At 45.2% G+C, this 16,742-nt stretch overlaps 1 protein-coding gene across 1 annotated transcript in view; it reads right to left on the reverse strand.

The window, feature by feature from the left end:
• Positions 1-16,742, reverse strand: part of ATP10A (ATPase phospholipid transporting 10A (putative)) — a 181,441-nt gene that overhangs the window by 12,249 nt on the left and 152,450 nt on the right. Inside the window, 5 exon segments of the mRNA XM_005890679.3 lie at positions 152-228; positions 2,913-3,222; positions 13,149-13,333; positions 14,847-14,973; positions 15,051-15,154. Coding sequence (XP_005890741.2) covers positions 152-228; positions 2,913-3,222; positions 13,149-13,333; positions 14,847-14,973; positions 15,051-15,154 — 803 coding nt within the window.

The following is a 16,742-nucleotide window of genomic DNA, read 5'->3' on the forward strand; positions in this document are numbered from 1 at the left end:
CGTGCCACCTGGTCTACTGCCGGCTTAGCAGCAGGCGAGCACCAGCTGTACTAAGATCCAAGCCTTCAGCTCTGCAGGACGGCTCACAGGGAGGCCAGCGCGGCTCACAGTGGGAGCCCTTTGGTTGCCCAGGACAGCCCCCTGTCCTTACCTGCATGCCCTCCTGGCCTGAAATTCCCACGCCCACGTCTGCCACCTGGATCATGCTGACGTCATTGGCTCCGTCTCCTAGAACAGCACAGGCAGGGAGAATCGTGAGCTGAGATGTACATGATTAAACAGGCTTGGTGGATCTTCCCGGGACTCTGGTGTGAGCTGCGAACTGTGGAGGGTCCTAGGGAGGACTGAGGAAGAGGCAGTGCAGCCCCTGCCCCAGGGGAGCTGGGTTATGCAGTCAGAGCAAACCTGGTGGGAGGCTTGGACCCACCAGTCACACCAGGAAGAATCTGAGAAAGCAGCAGCCAGCGCCCCTTTCCAGTTAGGACACATTCCAAGCTACTGGCTCAGACACCAGTAGAGCCCTTCATGGGGCATCTAGCACAAAATAGGATCACCACCTTCACTGTTACTTCCTGACCCACTCTAGGCTTTGTCACACGGCAGTCAAGGCTACTTCTATTCATACTCCTGTGAGTGGTTTTCTAAACTGCACAAAGGAGGTTAAATTCTGCCCAGCAACTGTGGAACTCTGTTTGCACACTCAAGTCTGGCTAGCTTGTTAGTTACTGTGCCCACCCTTGGGCTCTCTAAGTATGTAATTAATGAGACCATCTATGTATTTAGTCAAATTGCTGATAGAAAGTGTGTAGGAGCACAGGGTCAGAGCTCTTAACATCTTTGGGGAAAGACAACCGGAGACTTAAAGTCATTATCATTCTGTGAGAGTGACTGTTCTTGGAACAGGGCGGCAGAAGGGCCCACATCACAGAATACCTCCCCCATTTCAAACACTTAAGAAGTATAGGTATATAAAGTCAGAGTGACTCAGAAGGATGTCTTTCCTCTGTGATTCCTCTGTTCTTTACTGCACAGGGCCCAACCTGGAGAATCAGTATTTGCCCAACTGAAATTCTGTGAAGCAATAACCTCTGCAGCTCTTCTCAGAATGTCCCATTTAAAATGAGATGTGTGGGCAATGATGCTCTCGGGATTATTAATTGCTAGATATCCAGGTCTAGGTCATATTTATGCCTTAACTCATAGAAAGAAATAAACTAAAAATTGATGGGTCTTTACCTTTCCTTTCCCTTTTGAGATTCTGTTTTTTCTTTCTAACCAGCCTTTTTCTTCTCCCAGTTTCCTAAGTGAATGTCACACACCAGTGATGTGGAGGCTGAGTGAGCCAGGCCCTGACCAGGCAGTGAGAATATGCTGTATCATGTTCAGGGTCTCACACCCGGCCCACTAGGGGATGCTGACCTCATGTTACAGTTGAGGCTGGAGCACAGAGGAGCAAAGTTACCAGTGAGGGTGCAGAACCAGACTCAAACTCCTCAGCTTTTGCCTCCAACACCTGCTCAGAGAGACGTAAAGGCCTGTCTGGGCACATGAGGGCAAAGGTGGTCCTGAGACAGCCTCCCTGAAGAGGGGCCATCCTAGAAGATCTGCCTGTCTTATCTCAGCTGGAACCAAGTGGCTGTGGGTGAACACACCTCACCCCCCTCAGCAGTTACCATGCCCTGGGGATGTGCAGGTCCATCTCCATGACAACCATGCTAAGGCCATCACCAGCCTCAACTATCCTGATGAGGTGACAGGGTGGCAATTCCTACATCACCAAGGGTGGGGGGCTACCACAGACCTCCTGTAGAAAATATGGTAATTAATACTGATTGGTGAGGAAGCTTTATTTCAGAGCAAGCTCTCATTTAGGTGTGCATTCTATATGCAGGAAGACCAAACTATTTGATATCAGGGAATCCTGGGGACCACCCCTTTTCCTAGGCTACCTGCAGTCTCTCCCAGCTCTCCCCAGCAGGTGGGGCTGCCACGTCCCTGAACCTCCCTGGAGATTGGACTTCAATCAGAGTGGGTGAGGAGACAGGTGGGTGCGGGTGTAGACTGGAGAGGAGGCTTGCCAGGCCAGCAGTCTGCAAGGAAAAGCCACCATCAGACACACAGTCCTTAAGGAAATGATGCAAAATTCAGCAACTATTCAGAGCTTAGGAGGAATGTTTTAAAATTAGATGCTGGTCTTGAAACAATATCATCTCCCAGGTGGCTCAGATGGTAAAGAATCAGCCTGACAATGCAGGAGACCTGGGTTCGATGCCTGGGTGGGGAAGATCCCCTGGAGAAGGAAATGACAACCCACTCCAGTACTCTTGCCTGGAGAATCCCATGGACAGAGGAGCCTGTCCACTGGCGGGCTGTAGTCCATATGGTCACAAAGAGTCGGACACAACTGAGTGACTAACACTTGAAGCAAAGTTCAGCAGACAAGAAGTGATGAGAATTCCGATCACCATGGAGTCTCTGGGTCCTGAAGCATGATGAAGTTGGACCCCAGGTGGCTCACGGCCATCAGAAGCACCTACAAAGGGCCTTCGTCCTAAGTTGGCCTGGGGTCAGGCTTAGAGTGCAGGCCTCTGCTGAGGCCAAAGCCACAGGACAGGACTCTCCTGTATCCCCGGAGACAGTAAGAAGCTCTAACTTTTTAATTTGACACTGAATTACTGACTTCATAATATGTAGCTATATCTGTTGCTAGTGTATTTTGTGGCTTTCAAATCCAAGCTTTATATTTGGAACAGACTGCCAATTTTATTGCACAGAGTGTGATTTTATAAATAGGAAAAAGAGAAAGAAAGCGTTTTCCCACCCTAGAGTATAGTATGGAAGGGGTAGGAAATTCAAGATGCTTCAAGGGGAGGCAGCTGCACAGGAGGAGGCTGTCCGGCCTGGATACTTGCCTATGGCCAGGGTCATGGCCTTGAGCTTGCTCCTGACCAGTTTCACCACCATGCTCTTCTGCAGGGGGGTTGAGCGACAGCAAAGGACAGACCGGCACTGCTTAGCAAGGAAGAGGAATTTGTCCTCCAGGTTCTTCTGGAGGGCGTAGGCCAGACTTCTCCCATCGATCACGAGGCTGGGGCCAGAGGCAGTGGCTTCGGAGGGTGGACAGAGAGGGGCGAAGCCCACGCTGAGGCTGCCAGCGGTCCTCTGGGGGCTGCGGGACTGCACATAGCGCAGGCACTGGTCCAGCAGGGCCTCGCACGCCTCCTGAAGTGGACAGAAGAGGAACACACAGGTCACTCATCCATATCACCCCAGCGACACATCTGAGACTCTGCCGGGACCCAGGCTGCAGTCCTGGCCCAGAAGGGCACCCTCCTGCACCTGGAAAGTCAGAGGAAGTGGTCGACTTTCAGCATGAAAGAGTCTGGGTGGGTTTAGGGTTCCTATTAGGATTCTACTTGATTCCATTATACCGTGTAGAGCTAAGCACAGAGAATCTTCACTTTGGGAAGCCTAGCCAGACTGTGGTGGAACTGCTAGCTGGTCAGGCCATGGGAGCTTTCCAGGCACTTCCCCACGGTCCTCAGAGGCCCTTACTCAGAACTTCTTGTTTTCTAGTGAGCTACCAAGAAGAGCTTCTGCTGTGATTAGCTTCAAAAGAAGTATAATCAGAGTCTCTTTAAGCTCTCCAGTTGACCAAGGGAAAAAAAGCCTAATTTCTGAGGCTTTGAATTGGCAGTGCCCTTCCAAAGCTGTATCTGAATCTCAGAAAGGATAGGGAAACTTCCTGGGGAGACTGCAGGGTCAGGGCACAAAGGCATGGGAGGGACAAGTGTTTCTAAGAATGAATAAACTCCAGGAACTCCACTGGTTCCTGCTCCTCCATGGACAGAGAGACCCAGGTTAGTGAGCAGCTTCACACATGGCACTGTGGGAATCAGGTGTTTCCGATAAGCACTTACTGAGCACGCTTTATATTGAGAAAAGTGGGCGAGACGCAGAACAGAAGCCTGAAAAGATGCAGCCATTGACTTTGGGTGATGGGCCAAGAAGCGGGACACACACATAACCCCACGACCACAGCAAGTCACTGAGCGGGACACACGCATAACCCCATGACCACAGCAAGTCACTGAGCAGAATGCACAGTGTGCCGGATACCGGGCGGGGGGAGCCTTGTTCTAGGGTGGGGCTGGGGGGGCGGGGGGCGGTGCCCGGGAAGGCTTTACGGAGAAGGCGGGTCCCCACAGCAAGACCAATCCGGACGCTCAGGTCCTAGCACAAAGCCCTGGCAAGGCAGAACGGAACAAGCGGATCCTGCCCCCACCCCGGAAGCCCGCGGTGGCACCCGGACAGAGTCACCGAGTGGCGCTGAGGACTCAGAGTAAACGGCAGCGGTCAGGCTGGGGAAGGAGACCGGTACTCTAAGCACGCGGACGTCTGGACAGAAGCTGGAAGCGGGACAAGAAAGCTCCAGTGCGAGGAGAAGACCTCTACTTCTGGCTTGAAAACCAGAAAAGAGAACTTTCCATGCTCAGAGCAGAGGGAGGAAACCCCATTTTTATTTATTTTCCTCGATTCTCTTGAACGCAGCGCCAGGCGACTCTGCTCCAGGGCAGCAGCAGGAACAGCCACGGTGGCAGGGCCGCCTGTCGCTGAGGGCTAAGGGAGGCGTCCCTCTTCTCAGACCAACTGCGGCCCCGGCGGCAAGGCGGCTGCTGCCCTCCTTCTGTCTGTCCGACCACCACCTTGGCCCCGGAAGTCAGTGCTGAGACACAAAGCAGATCAAGGCAACTCAAACACTCGCCTTTCAGCCAGAGAGAGTCCCAGAGAATCAGAAAGTAGTGGAACATTGTTAGGAGTCAGGAGCTGGGCAAAAATATGAGACAGATTCTAACAGCTTGGCAAAGGCTAAACAAAAGCGACACTGAACCCAACACCCCCAGGCTGTTTGGAGCCTGCAGCCTGAACCCAAGAGGACTGATTACCGGCCTTAAAAAAATACACATTCTCCATAGAATTTAAAGTGACCAGAGGGCCATCTGGGGCTTCCGTGATAGCTCAGTTGATAAAGAATCCACCTGCAATGCAGGAGATCCCTGTTCGATTCCTGGGTTAGAAAGATCCTCTGGAGAAGGGATAGGCTACCCACTCCAGTATTCTTGGGCTTCTCTTGTGGCTCAGCTGGTAAAGAATCTGCCTGCAATGCAGGAGATCCCGGTTTAATTACTGGGTTGGGAAGATCCCCTGGAGAAGGGAAAGGCTACCCACTCCAGTATTCTGGCCTGGAGAATTCCACGGACTGTATAGTCCATGGCGTTGCAAAGAGTCAGACACAACTGAGCAACTGTCACTTTTACTTTCAGAGTGCCATTTAAAATACCCACAATGCAACTCCAAATTTATCAGCAAATAAAGAGCTAGGAAATTCTCAGTGCTGTGGAAAAAGAAAATCTACCGAAGTCAATGCCAAGATGACACATATACTGGAATTATCTGAAAGAGACTGTGAAACAGTCATTAAAAAGGATTCCAAGAAGTAAATAATTCTAGAAATGAATAGAAAGTCTCAGCAAAAAATGTAAGATGTAAAGAATAATTAAATACAAATTTCAGAACCCCCAAAACACATTAATCAAAATGTAAAGCTCACTGGATTCCACTTATGTATCCATCATTGGATTACATAAATAATTTATGTAATTTTTCTGTGCTCAAGGAGGGGTATTATAACCTCACATTCTGTAAGTGGGAATATGCACAATGACTTTCTTTCAAAGAGGACAGTGTGAAATGGGTGAAAAGAATTGGCTTATGGTGGAAAAAACCAGACAAAATTAACATCCACAGTAATACGTCATGTTGATAGAATATGCTCTTGACATGATGTGACGAAATGAAGAAAATGACCTTTTGTCTGTGGTCTTCTTCCCCAAAGCTCGTAACTTGAATCAAGAGAGAGACATCAGACAATTCCCCATATAAGACATTCTACAAAACATCTAACTGTATCTATCCTCAAAACTGTCAAGGTCATCCAGAAGAAAGCCTGAGAAACTATTGTAGCCAGTAAGAACCTGAGGAGACATGGCAACTAAATGTAATGTGGGTCCCGAATGAGATTCTGGAAAATAAAAAGGACAATAAGATGAAGATTAAGACAATCTGAATATAGCACAGACTTTAGTAGCAACTGTATACCAATCTCCATTTATTAACTGCAAAGATGTTAATAATAGGCAAAATTAGGTGTAGGTGAAACAGTACTATCTTCACAATTCTTTTGGTAAATTTAAAACCATTCTATATAAAAAGTTTATTAAAAAAACCCACTGAGTGAGCTCAATGGCAGAATAGAAATAACAGAAACAAAAGCCAGTGACCTCAAAGACAAGAGAAATTATCCAATTTGAACGAGAGAAAAAAAATTAAAAACTGAAGATTGCCTGTGGGACCCTTGAGAAAATATCAAAAGACATGTCATCAGTCTTTGAGAAGAAGAGGAGAAAGTGCACTGCAGAAAAAGTGTTTGAAGAAATAATGGCTGAAAACTTAACAAATCTGGTGAGAGACACAGCCCCAAAGATTCAAGAAGCTTAGCAAATACCAGAGTATAAATCAAAAGAAATCGATGCCCAAGCATATCATAATGAAGCTGCGTAAAACTAAAGAAAAACACTGGAAAGCAGCCAGATAATGCTTCACTAGCTATGATTCAAATGACTGCTGATTTCTCACTGGGTACCGTGGTGAAATAAGACATTCTCTGATGAAGAAAAGCAGGAGCATCTGCCAGCAGTGGACCTACTCTAAAAAACAGATGAAGTTCGGGAGTTTGGGATAGGCTTGTACACACTGCTGTATTTAAAATGGATAACCAACAAGGACCTATTGTATAGCACATGGACCTCTGTGCAATGTTATGTGACAGCTCGGATGGGAGGGGCATTTGGGGAGAATGGATGTGTGTATATGTATGGCTAAGTCCCTTTGCTGTTCACCTGAAGTTATCATATTGTTTATTAATCAGCTGTACCCCACTATAAAATTTAAAAAAATAGAAGTTCCCCCTAGGAAAGGGGAATTGTGCCACAAGGAAACTTGAAACAATGGAAATGTAAGAAGAGCAGCAAAAATTGTAAATATAATTTAAATAAATATAATCTAACTTAAGTAAATATAACAGACCATTCTTTTCCTCTTGATGTCTTTAAAAATCTGCTTTTAGATTGAAATGAAAAAGTATGTATCATCTGATGAGGATTTCAATATATGCAACTGTAATATATAAGATAGCTACATTAGGGGGAAGAGTTGAGGGAAACATGGAGTGATAAGATTTCTTCATTCCACTGATTGGAATGAAGTAGACTGACAACTTACATACGCATAGTATGCTGCTGCTGTTGCTAAGTCACTTCAGTCGTGTCTGACTCTGTGCGACCCCACAGACGGCAGCCCACCAGGCTCCCCTGTCCCTAGGATTCTCCAGGCAAGAACACTGGAGTGGGTTGTCATTTCCTTCTCCAATATGCATAGTATAAGCCTAGTAAATACACTAAAAAAGTTAAGTGATGTCAAAACATAAGATAAATTAAAATGGAATACTAAAAAAATGTTCAAATAGCTCAAAAGAAGGCAGAAAAAGGAATGGAAAAATAAAAAACAGAATAATAAAACAAAAGATAAAATAGTAGACTTGCATCCAAACATATTGATAATTAGAGTAAATGTAAATGATCTAAGCATACCAGTTAAAAGGAATTGTCTGAATATATGAAAACATGACCTATTGTCCAAATGTAATGCCACATTACATTACAATGCTTCATTTCAAATGTAATGCTACAGGTAGATTAAAAACAGAAGGATCAAACAAAGCATGCTATGCAAACAGAAATCAAAATATATGGAGTGACCATTTGGGGACAGAATAAATTATTTCAGGCTTTTCAGGTCATTCAGTCTCTGTGACAACTACTCAACACTGCCATTATAGCATGAACACAGCCTAAGATTGTATATTAAAACACAGAGAAGGCTGTGTTCAAATACAGCACCATAAAAACAGGCAGTAGGCTGGATTTGAGGCATAAGGCAGTTTTCCAATTCTTATTATAGAAGAAGTACCATCTCTCAACAGGAGTTAATTGACCCACCAGCCAACATTACAGAACATACATTCTTTCCATGTGCATATGAACATTCACCAAGAAAGACCACACCCTGGGTCATTAAAAAATGAATATAAAAGAATAAAAAGCACATTCTACACAGTGGAGTATTACTCAGCCATAAAAAAGAACACATTTGAGTCAGTTCTGATGAGGTGGATGAACCCAGAACCTATTATACAGACTGAAGTGAGTCAGAAAGAGAAAGATAAATATCATATTCTAATGCACATATATGGAATCTAGAAAAATGGTTAGAATCTATTTACAGGGCAGCAATGGAGAAACAGACGTAGAGAACAGACTTACGGACATGGCGAGAGGGGCGGAGAGGGTGAGATGTATGGAAAGAGTAACATGGAAACTTAATTACCATATGTAAAATAGATAACCAACAGGAATTTATTGTATGTCTCAGGAAACTCAAACAGGGGCTCTGTATCAACCTAGAGGGGAGAGAGATGGGAGGGAGGCTCAACTGGGAGGGGATATATGTATACTTATGGCTGATTCATGTTGAGGTTTGACAGAAAACAGAAAAATTCTGTAAAGCAATTATCCATCAAAAAAATAATTTAAAAAAACTGAAAAAAAAAAGCATATTCTATGACAAGAATGGACAGAAATCAACAGAACAGGTATAAAATAGAAATTGATAACAGAAAGCCAATAGGAAAACTCCAAACACTTGGAAATTAAACAAAATCAGTTCAGTTCAATTGCTCAGATGTGTCCAACTCTTTGTGACCCCATGGACTACAGCACATCAGGTTTCCCTGTCCATCGCCAACTCCCGGAACTTACTCAAACTCATATCCATAGATTAGGTGATGCCATCCAACCATTTCTTCCTCTTCTCCTCCTGCCTTCAATCTTTCCCAGCATCAGGGTCTTTTCCAGTGAGTTAACTGTTAACTCTTCGCATGAGGTGGCCAGAGTATTGGAGTTTCAGCTTCAACATCAGTCCTTCCAATGAACACCCAGGACTGATCTCCTTTAGGATGGACTGGTTGGATCTCCTTGCAGTCCAAGGGACTCTCAAGAGTCTTCTCCAACACCACAGTTCAAAAGCATCAATTCTTCAGCACTCAGCTTTCTTCACAGTCCAACTCTCACATCCATACATGACTACTGGAAAAACCATAGCCTTGACTAGACAGACCTTTGCTGGCAAAGTAATAAGCTTTGCTTTTTAATATGTTGTCTAGGTTTGTCATAGCTTTTCTTCCAAGGAACAAGTGTCTTCTAATTTCATGGTTGCAGTCACCATCTACAGTGATTTTGGAGCCCCCCAAATAAAGTCTGTCACTGTTTCCACTGTTTCCCTATCTATTTACCAAGAAGTGATGGAACTGGATGCCATGATCTTAGTTTTCTGACTGTTGAGTTTTAAGCCAACTTTTTCACCCTCCTCTTTCACTTCTCTCTGCCATAAGGGTGGTATCATCTGCCTATCTGAGGTTATTGATATTTTTCCCGGCAATCTTGATTCCAGCTTGTGCTTCATCCAGCCCAGCAATTCTCATGATGTACTCTGCATAGAAGTTAAATAAGCAGGGTGACAATATACAGCCTTGATGTACTCCTTTCCCGATTTGGGACCAGTCTGTTGCTCCGTGTCTAGTTCTAACTGTTGCTTCCTGACCTGCATACAGATTTCTCAGGAGGCAGGTCAGGTGGCCTGGTATTCCCAGCTTTTTCAGAATTTTCCACAGTTTGCTGTGGTCCACACAGTCAAACGCTTTGGCATAGTCAATAAAGCAAAAGTAGATATCTTTCTGGAATTCTCTTGCTTTTTCAATGATCCAACGGATGTTAGCAATTTGATCTCTGGTTCATCTGCCTTTTCTAAAACTAGCTTGAACATATGGAAGTTCTTGGTTCATCTACTGTTGAAGCCTGGCTTGGAGAATTTTGAGCATTACTTTGCTATCATGTGAAATGAGTGCAATTGTGCAGTAGTTTGAGCATTCTTTGGCATTGTGTTTCTTTGGGAGTGGAATGAAAACTGACCTTTTCCAGTCCTGTGGCCACTGATGAGTTTTCCAAATTTGCTGGCATTTTGAGTGCAGCACTTTCACAGCAAAATCTTTTAGGATTTGAAATAGGTCAACTGGAATTCCATCACCTCCACTAGCTTTGTTCGCAATGATGTTTCCTAAGGCCCACTTGACTTTGCATTCCAGGATGTCTGGCTCCAGGTGAGTGATCACACCATTGTGGTTATCTGGGTCATGAAGATCTTTTTTGTATAGTTCTTCTGTGTATTCTTGCCACCTCTTCTTAATATTTTCTGCTTCTGTTAGATCCCTACCATTTCTGTCCTTTATTATGCCCAACATTCCCTGGTATCTCTGATTTTCTTGAGGAGATCTCTAGTCTTCCCCAGTCTGTTGTTTTCCTCTATTTCTTTGCACTGATCACTGAAGAAGGCTTTCTTCTCTCTCCTTGCTATTCTTTGGAACTCTGAATTCCAATGGGTTTATCTTTCCTTTTCTCCCTTGTCTTTAGCTTCTCTTCTTTTCTCAGGTATTTGTAAGGCCTCATCAGACAACCATTTTGCCTTTTGCATTTCTTTTTCTTGGGGATGGTCTTGATCACTGCCTCCTGTACAATGTCACGAACCTCTTTCCATAGTTCTTCAGGTACTATCAGATTTAATCCCTTGAAACTATTTGTCACTTCCACTGTACAGTTGTAAGGGATTTGCTTTAGGTCATTCCTGAATGGTCTAGTGGTTTTCCGTACTTTCTTCAATTTAAGTCTGAATTTGGCAATAAGGAGTTCATGGTCTGAGCCACAGTCAGTTCCTGGTCTTGTTTTTGCTGACTGTATAGAGCTTCTCCATCTTTAGCTGCAGAGAATATAATCAATCTGATTTCAGTGTTGACCATCTGGTGATGTCCACGTGTAGAGTCTTCTCTTGTGTTTTTGGAAGGTGTTTGCTATGACAAGGGCATTCTCTTGGTAAAACTCTGTTAGCTTTTGACCTGCTTCATTCTGTACTTAAGGCCAAATTTGCCTGTTAATCCAGGTAGCTCTTGACTTCCTACTTTTGCATTCCAGTCCCCTATAATGAAAAGGACATCTTTTTTGGGTGTTAGTTCTAGAAGGTGTTATAGGTATTCATAGAACCATTCAACTTAAGCTTCTTCAACATTACTGGTCGGGGCAGAAATTTGGATTACTGTGATATTGAATGGTTTGCCTTGGAAACGAACAGAGATCATTCTGTCATTTTTGAGACTGTATCCAAGTACTGCATTTTGGACTCTTTTGTTGACTATGATGGATACTCCATTTCTTCTAAAGGATTCTTGCTCACAGTAGTAGATATAATGGTCATCTGAGTTAAATTCATCCATTACAGTCCATTTTAGTTCACTAACTCCTAAAATGTCGACGTTCAGTCTTGCCATCTCCTGTTTGACCACTTCCAATTTCATGGACCTAACATTCCAGATTCCTATGCAATACTGCTCTTTATAGCATTGGACTTTACTTCCATCACAAGTCATCCACAATTGGGTGTTGTTTTTGCTTTGGCTCTGTCTCTTCATTCTTTCTCGAGTTATTTCTCCACTGATTTCTAGTAGTAACATGTTGGGCACCAACTGACCTGGGGAGTTCATCTTTCAGTGTCCTATCATTTTGCCTTTTCATACTGTTCATGGGGTTCTCAAGGCAAGAATGCTGAAGTGGTTTGCCATTCCCTTCTCCTTGAACCACGTTTTGTCAGAACTCTTCACCATGTCCTGCGCATTTTGAGTGGCCCTACACAGTGTTCTCATTGTTTCCTTGGGTTTGACAAGGCTTGGTAGTTTTAATAGTTTTAATAGATTGGTTAATCTGCCTCTGATGGAGAAGGACAAGAGGCTTATGGAAGGTTCCTGATGGGAGAGACTGAGGGGGAAACTGGGTCTTGTTGTGATGGGCAGGGCCATGCTCAGTAAACCTTTAATCCAATTTTCTGTTGATGGGGCACTGAGTGCAGCAGTGCATGCAGGGGGCCTTTTGAAGGAGGTAGCTATTATCTTTCATCACCTCCACCATAGTTTGGCCTCAGGTCAAACAACAGAGAGGGAACACAGCCTGCCCATCAACAGAAAATTATATTAAAGATTAAACAAAATAATGCCTATTTTAAGACTTATTTAAAAACTCACAAGACAGTATGGTATTGAAGAAGGGATAGATACAGGTACGGAAAATAATAGAAATCTAAAAATAGACACACAACAAATAGGAGCAACTGATTTTCAACAAAGGTTTAACAAAGGTTTTCAACAATTTAGTGGAGAAAAGACAAACTGTCCACAAACAGTTCCTGAATAACTGGCCAGCTACATGCAGAAAAACACAGTTTGATGTAAACCTCATACATTACACAAAATTCTACACAAAACAGATTGTGTCTAAAGGTGAGATGCTACACTATAAACCTTTTAGGAGAAAACAAAGGTGAAAACTCTGTGATAAGGCACATCTTACGTGTGATACCTACATGATCCATAAAGCATGACCCATGAAGGCTGGACTTCCTCATCCCTTGGAGAAGATGTTCCAAAGAAGAGTCACTCTGGAAGAGCCTGTGGGAGGAGACTCACCCTCTACATGGGGGGATTTCAGTCAAGAGGTGAGGAATGACAACCCAAGTACTGCTGGGGCATTAATGAGATAACACGTGCTGTCTTGGGAATGCCAATGCCAAATGGACAGCTGCCCTCGCTCCATGAGACCTCATGAGACACTCTGATACTGCTGGCTGGACAGTAGCTCAGGAAAAAGCTGGTTGAACTCTGCATTATAAAGCTCAGAAGTGTTCCTGAGAAGTCCCAGCAAATCCCACATCTTCCAAGACAATAAGAAACACAGCACAGGTATAAACAGAGGTGAAGAACAAAGGCCCACCTCACAGCAAGTGCCAGAAATGGAAGGCATTCCTTCCTGCTCCTCTCTGGGGCTGGGGGGTGTGGGGTTTGCCTCGGCAAAGCAGGCTCCCTAACATCCACCTACCTGGGATTCAGCATTCAGGGTGATGACTTCCTCGTCATGGTCCAGAAGTTTGCAGGCATGAGCGATGTTAATGGCTGTTTCTTGTTTGTCGCCGGTGAGAACCCAAATCTGCAGACCTGCTTGACGCAGTTTAGCAATGGTTTCGGGCACTCCATCCTGCAGGCGGTCTTCAATCCCAGTGGCACCTGCTCAAAGGTACCAGTGTAGGTGAGGCCCTGCTTCCGGGCCCCTGCCCTGACCAGCATGAATACTACACTCCAGCTCAGCAGAGGTGCTGGCCCCACCCTGCAGACTGGACCCTGCTGAGGTCCATCTTCTCTGGAAGCACTGGGGTGATTCCTCATTCAGGATATGGGGGTACCTTCACCAACTCTTGACTCCATACAATAGGGACAGCTGGGAGCACTAAACATTAATTCTCTGGACACTGAACAGAACACCTCCAAGGCTTCCTAACATGCAGTGAACTTATAACTTACAGACAGCTTGGAAATAAAGCTTGTGGGGAGATGGTGAGAATGACCATACCCAGAGGGATGAAAAGTTTTCAAGCTTATCCATCCTGTAGAAAGCTTCTGGTAAATGAGCCCACAGTGATGGCTCTCAACAGTGTTTACCATTAGCTGTTGAAACAGACCACAGAGGCCCATTATTTGTTGAAAGCAACATTATCCTGAATATGCTTTTTCCACAAACATAAAAATTAAGGAGCAGATTTTTCCCATGCAAGTCTCAGTATTTTAGGAAAAATACACCACTTAGTGCAGAAAAGTGTCCTCTAGGCCAGCCTGGTGTTCCTGATTCCAGCTTGGTGAGATGGTCTCCATCTTTCTTTTAGAAGTGCAGCACTGCCTGAGGCCTCCTTGTCAGCCTTGCCTTTCTCTTTTATGCATGCTGTTCCCTGTGCTGGGATGCTGCTATGGACTGAAATGTCTGTGTCCCTCCTAAAAGTCCATAGGTTGATGCCCTAATCCCCAGGGTAATGGCATTAGCATCTGGGGCCTTTGGGAGGCAATTAGGTCATGAGAGTGAGCCCTCAAGAATGGGATTAGTGCCTTTATATTAAAAGATATGAGAGAGTTGACTTTTATGTATAAAAGGCAGCCCTGTCTGAGTCCAACAGTTTCTGATTGTTCCTGGGATGGAGGGACCATTTTAAGCATCAGTTGTTGAGAAACCTTGCTTCTTATCTCTATTTTTGGTGGGAAAGCAGGGTTTTAGGGGAGGAAAGTCTGACATGGTGCCCAGAAAGGTGGCACAGGGAATCACCCAAAAACTGACCAGAGAGGAGAATGTTCAATGGAGCATAGCCCCGCCCAGGGGGTGTGCTAATGTCAGACCAGTTGTTTTGTTGTTTAGTCACTAAGTCATGTCTGACTCTGTTGCAGCCCTCTGGACTGTAGCCCACCAGGCTCCTCTGTCCACGGGATTTCCCAGGCAAGAATACTGGAGTGGGGTTGTCACTTCCTTCTCCAGGGGATCTTCTAGACCCACAAATCCAACCTAGGTCTCCTGCATTGCAGGTGGCTTTTTACTGCTGGGCCACAAGGGAAGCCCAGTGTCAGACCAGCGGGGTACTTAATGAAGACCAGTGTGTGCAGAGCTGCTGTGGACTAGAGCCAGGGTACCTCTCTGCCCGGGATGCTGCAAACTCCACCCCGCCCTACAGGACACCAGCCGGCTCGAGAACATAATTACCCAACAAATGCAGATTCGTCTCCAGGCGAATGGCGGACTGAAAGAGGAGCTCCTCCCGGTTGTCCACAGCGGATTCTGCTTCCAAGTGGCTCTGCAGCCAACAGGCATACTCTTCCTTACTCAGAACCTGGGTGAGACCCGCTGATGAGCGCATGGGCCGTGCCCTGCTGCTGGCTCTGCCCCTCCGTGGAGCTGCCTACTCACCCTCTTGGCAATGCACAAGGTGCGCAGGCCCTCCACCGCATATAAGTTGAGGTAATTCTGGGTCTTGCTGCGGATCTTCATTTGATGCCTCCCTCTGGCGTCATCTAAGTTGGAAGTAGGAGAAAAAAAAAATGAGTGAGAACAGAGCCCAGTGGAATGCCCTGGTTCTCTCAGATGCCAGGCCTGCTGAAATCAGTCTGTAGTGACGGTCACTGCTGAGGTTTCCACAGCTGAGAGCTCAGCACCATCAGGGTCTAGTTGGGAACTCTTCCCATCCAGGGAGAGAAAAGAGCTGCATTTTCAAGTCTGAATGGCAGCTCACTCCAGTATTCTTGCCTGGAGAATCCCACAAACAGGAGATTGGTGGGCTACCATCCATGGGGTTGCAAAGAGTCAGACATGACTGAGCGACTAACACAACACAACATCACAAAACAACCAAGCTCAGAGAGACAGCAAGTAGAAAGCTGGTTGCCAGGGGCTGGGGAGCAGGGGAGGAAGGAGCTATACAGAGCTTCAGTTTTGCAAGATGAAAATTCCTGGAGACCTGCTGCACACCAATGCGAATATACTCAACACTACTGAACTGTACACTCAAAACTGGTTAAGATGGTAAACTAATGTTATGTTGTTTTCTTTAACCATAATTTTGAAAAAGGTATGAAATTAGCTATCAGCTAGTAAGAGATTTCCAAACATTCACCCTTTCCTGTTTTCTGTAGATCCAGGTGCAGAACAGACCTGGCTGTTTATTACCAGACTGCAGAAGTGCTAATCCTGAGCCTTACCACTGTGGAATCCATGGCAAAGTGACATACACCTTCTTAACTCCAATGTGTTCTCGGGTTAATAACTGTTAGTGAGAAGTCAGAAGACGTTTTACTTTGTGCATGATAAGAGTATGAGTGTGTTACGGAGTCAGTGGCCCTCCCCATTCTGTCTCACTGTAGCTGGCTGCAAGTGGAATGCTGGCCAGAATTTTGTTCCAATTAATTAGGCAGGAATGTCACAGGAGTAACCTTTCATTATGATTTACTCCAACATTTCCAGTAAGAGGTGCCCAGAAAACATGTGCACCACTAGATTTAGCAAGCACCTGTTTTACTACTTGTCAATAGTATACACGTTCAATATAGAACTTAAAGTTAGACATTATTTTAAAAAGAACCTCGTCAGACTTCTGGTTCAAGCCGGCAGAGGAGAAGGATGTGCACTCATCTCCTCCTGGGAGAGCACCCAAATTGCAACTAGCTGTTGAACAACCATTGACAGGAGGATGCTGGAACCCACTAAAAAAAGACATCCCACATCCAAAGACAAAGAAGAAAGCACAGTGAGATGGGAGGAGGGGCACAATCACAATAAAATCAAATCCCATACCTGCCAGATGGGTGACCCACCAACTAGAGAACAATAATATCATAGAAGTTCTCTCACTGCTGTGAAGGTTCTGAACCCCACATCAGGTTTCCCAGCCTGGGGATCTGACAAAGGGACTGGGGATCCCCATGGAATCTGACCTTGGAGGCCAGCGGGATTTGACTATAGGACTTGCACAGGACTGGGGGAAACAGAGACTGCAGTCTTAGAGGGCACGAGCAGAATCTTGCATGCACCAAGACACAGGGGAAAGGAGCAGTGACCCCAAAGGGGACTGAACCAAAACTACCTGCTAGTGTTGGAGGGTCTTCT

Source organism: Bos mutus, chromosome 21, assembly GCF_027580195.1.
Source record: "Bos mutus isolate GX-2022 chromosome 21, NWIPB_WYAK_1.1, whole genome shotgun sequence".
Lineage (NCBI taxonomy): Eukaryota > Metazoa > Chordata > Mammalia > Artiodactyla > Bovidae > Bos > Bos mutus.